Genomic DNA, 3,537 nt, shown 5'->3' on the forward strand with positions numbered 1-3,537 from the left:
TAACTTTTTGCTCTTTTATCTAACTATCTGACCCTTTGGTATGTTTGGGTATCATATCCATTTTTGTGTTGTTTTGGCGTCCTGATTTCGTTGCCATATTGGATGTATTAGCGTTTTTATGTTTAGCTCATTTAAAGTGATGTTTTGTTACTGCTTTATTGGCCAACTTATTTTCCATTCTGTGCCTGCTAAATTTTTAGGTTATGTTCGACTGATATTTAGTACCATGTCTTCGGTCACAATTTGGTATGTAAAAACAGACCTCAGAATAGTTGCTAATTGCAGTAATGCTAATGTCCTCCGTTTTTTGCTTTTTAATTTGTTTTTATTTTTTTTTTTTTCATTTTTTTATTTTTTTTATTTTTTTTTTATTTTAATTTTTTTAAAATTTTTTATTTTTTTTTTCCGTTTTTTTGATTTTGTTTTACTTTCTTCTTAACTTTTTTAATAATTTTATTTTATTTTATACTCTGTTAAGTTATTTTTCATTGGTTTTTATTTGTTTTTTAATTTTTTTATTTAGGTTTTCATTTTATTTTCTCCTTTTTTTAATAATTTTAATTTTGATTTTTGTTTTACAATATTTTATTTTGGTTTTATTTGTGGTCAATTTTTTTTTTACCCTTGTTTGTTATTTTTTAATTTTGTTTTTTATTTGTTTATTTTTTTCTTAATTAGTTTTTATTTTTTTAATTAGTTTTTATTTTATTTTTTTAATTTGTTTCTTTTATTTTGTTATTTAACAAAAATATTTTAATTTTTTTCTTTTCTCTCTTTTAGTGTTATTTTTTTAGATCTTTCTTTTTAATCCTTTTTTTAATTTTATATTTTTTTTATTGATTATAAACGTTGTAGAGTAAAAATTTTTCTGTTAATCAGCTGTTAGTAGAAATAAGTAAAAAGTTTAAATAAATTCTATTTTTTGTAATTATAGTATAGATAATTCATTTTTTTTTTTGGGTTGTTACTCATTTCCTATGTCTGATAAAACCTCTGCCCAAACCTAATGCCTAAAATATACTGTTTGTTTTTATATTTTTTATTATAATAACATTAAATTCGAATAATTGTTTTTATTTTTTTATTATAATAACAATAAATTAACAAAATGTACACTACAAAACTTCAATAAAATAAGCTTTTATATTTTTTCTGTAATGCAAATACTAACGTGGATAGTGATCACATCAAAGGATAGTTACATTGAAATTTCACATTGTATCATTGCATCAGCTTTGATTAAATTATCCCAAAATTCGTCTAATAAATTAATTTATCATTAATATGTAAATCAATATATGACTAATACCATTTTTTGAAAATTCGTAAAGAAGTGAAGTTTTATTGTTTGCTGCTACTATTACTTTAGAGATTCACTTTATTTTTTTAAAAAATATATATGTCTTCTAATCGAAAGGAAGTAATTAAGTTAAATAAATTACTTTAGAAATTAATATTTCGAATACTTTCTTGAACAAATCATTTTCAGCTCTGGTAAAACCAAACATGGACGAAACTGAACTTTTTTGCGTCATCTGCCAAAACAAAGTTGTCGACATGGTTCAACTGAATTGTGGTCATGATTTTTGCAATATATGTTTGAAGAACTTGGTTTCGTATGCCAATAAAAAAAAGAGAGGCAGATATCGTTGTCCATTGTGTAAAAAAGACTTCATAGAGACTAAAGTAATAATTTGAGTTTTATAATTTATTTAACGACTACTAATACATATATATATATAGGACGGTTACTTGACAGTAGAAGAATCCGCTTATTATTCCACTGAATCTGATACTGATACGGATAATGAATTAGTAGAAATGGTCTTCGATATTGATTGCGAGTTGGTTACAGACACAGAGATGAATATGGATGATGATAACAAGGTAAATGAATCGGATTCTTCCACTAATTCGGATTCTGGCACTGAATCGGATTCTTCCACCGAATCGGCTACTGACATAGAAAAGGGATTGCATATTGCTATCACCATTTCTAGTAAGCAGTTGCCTACAGACACGGATATGGCTGATTATGATGATAAAAATGAATGATGAAAAGATATATATGTTGATTTGATAAATGTTTAATTTGCTAGTTAATTTGCAATAAATATTTTCTTTAAGAATCATAAATTCTATATTAGAATTTTTTATAACATATTAATTCTTTATAAGTGCATGCATATTTATAATATAAATAATTTACTAATACAATGATAGGTAAGTGTGGGCATTTTTTTCTTTACTTAAAATTAGTCCAGGCTTTTGATGCCCGTTGCAATAATATTCAAAGTTCAAAGTAACAAAGTTCTTAATTTTTCTTTCTTCATATATAAATTATCTGAAGCATTAAAATATATAAGTAGTATTCTGAGTTGCACTGAATTAGTGTAAATGTGTAACACAAGACTTTGAAACATAGGCTCTGCTTTCTTACAACTGGAAAGCATTTTTAGAAGTGGTGAGCCGCTTTTGGAGCCGTATAGAGTGAGTCCATTAAGTTGTTATTGTATTGTTCAATAACACGTTAAAACTTTATAAATCCGATTTCGTGAAAATTACGGTTAATCGGGAGTTAATTAAAATTGTTAACCTGAAATATTGAGACATTAATACGGTAATCATTAGAAATCTAGGAAAAGCCCTAATATATATTTATTTTTATTTTATTTATTTTATATTTATTTTAACAACAAATAAAGAATAATTGACAATAATCTATTGTTTATTAAATTAGTCCATAAATTAAATAACATAAAGAAAAATAAATTATATAACATAAATATAGCAAACTATATATATAATATTATGTATATGTCATTATAATATATACAATTATTAATAACGTGTGATCTGGATTAGGGAATAAATGCTTAATCCGAATTACAAGGACACGTAAAGAATATTTTGAATTTACTAAGTTTATCCTAAGATACCTATTATCAGAAATCGACTAAATATTATTTTTACATTTTTGCTATCTTGTAGGATAGTATTATATTGAAACTTATCGAGTTTTATTGTATATTCTATAAATTGTGCTTAAGGTCTGTTCTGAAAGGTCTCGCATTTTTTATTATTACACTAAGAGACTGACACTAAGAGACTGATACTAAGAGATTAGTTAAGGCTGAAACAGATTAGAATAATCATTATAAGTCCTAAGATCTTTAAGAGCGTTTTCTAATGTTTTTACAAATATTTTGACAAATAATGCACTCTCTTCTGAATACATTTAAAGGCGAATTCAACACTTGGTACTTCCAGTTTAAAAAAAAAATATTTTTTTCCCCAATAATTAAATATAAGAAATAATTCCAAGACCACTGATGATGGGTATTTGGCAATACTCGAAACAACTGCATGATCAGCCAATAATTCAATTAATTAAAATTAAATAAAAAATCTTTGTTGTTGCAATTCACTACTGTTCAAAACCTCTCTAACAAATACTATAGTTTCTATTAAGTAAAGTAATCACTACCATTACAACAGACGTAAAATTACAATTAAATAGAAATTGAATAATGTGTG

At 24.8% G+C, this 3,537-nt stretch overlaps 1 protein-coding gene across 1 annotated transcript; it reads left to right on the plus strand.

Annotated features, from left to right (window-relative positions):
- The first annotated feature begins 1,493 nt into the window (after positions 1–1,493).
- LOC119673045 (postreplication repair E3 ubiquitin-protein ligase RAD18-like) lies at positions 1,494–2,073 on the plus strand. The gene is made up of 2 exons (XM_038084257.1): positions 1,494–1,686; positions 1,744–2,073. The coding sequence occupies exons 1-2, from the start codon at positions 1,507–1,509 to the stop codon at positions 2,053–2,055; spliced, it is 492 nt and encodes a 163-aa protein (XP_037940185.1). The 5' UTR covers positions 1,494–1,506; the 3' UTR covers positions 2,056–2,073.
- The last annotated feature ends 1,464 nt before the right edge of the window (positions 2,074–3,537 follow it).

The sequence above is a fragment of the Teleopsis dalmanni genome, chromosome 1, assembly GCF_002237135.1.
Source record: "Teleopsis dalmanni isolate 2A chromosome 1, ASM223713v2, whole genome shotgun sequence".
In the NCBI taxonomy this organism is placed as follows: Eukaryota; Metazoa; Arthropoda; class Insecta; order Diptera; family Diopsidae; genus Teleopsis; species Teleopsis dalmanni.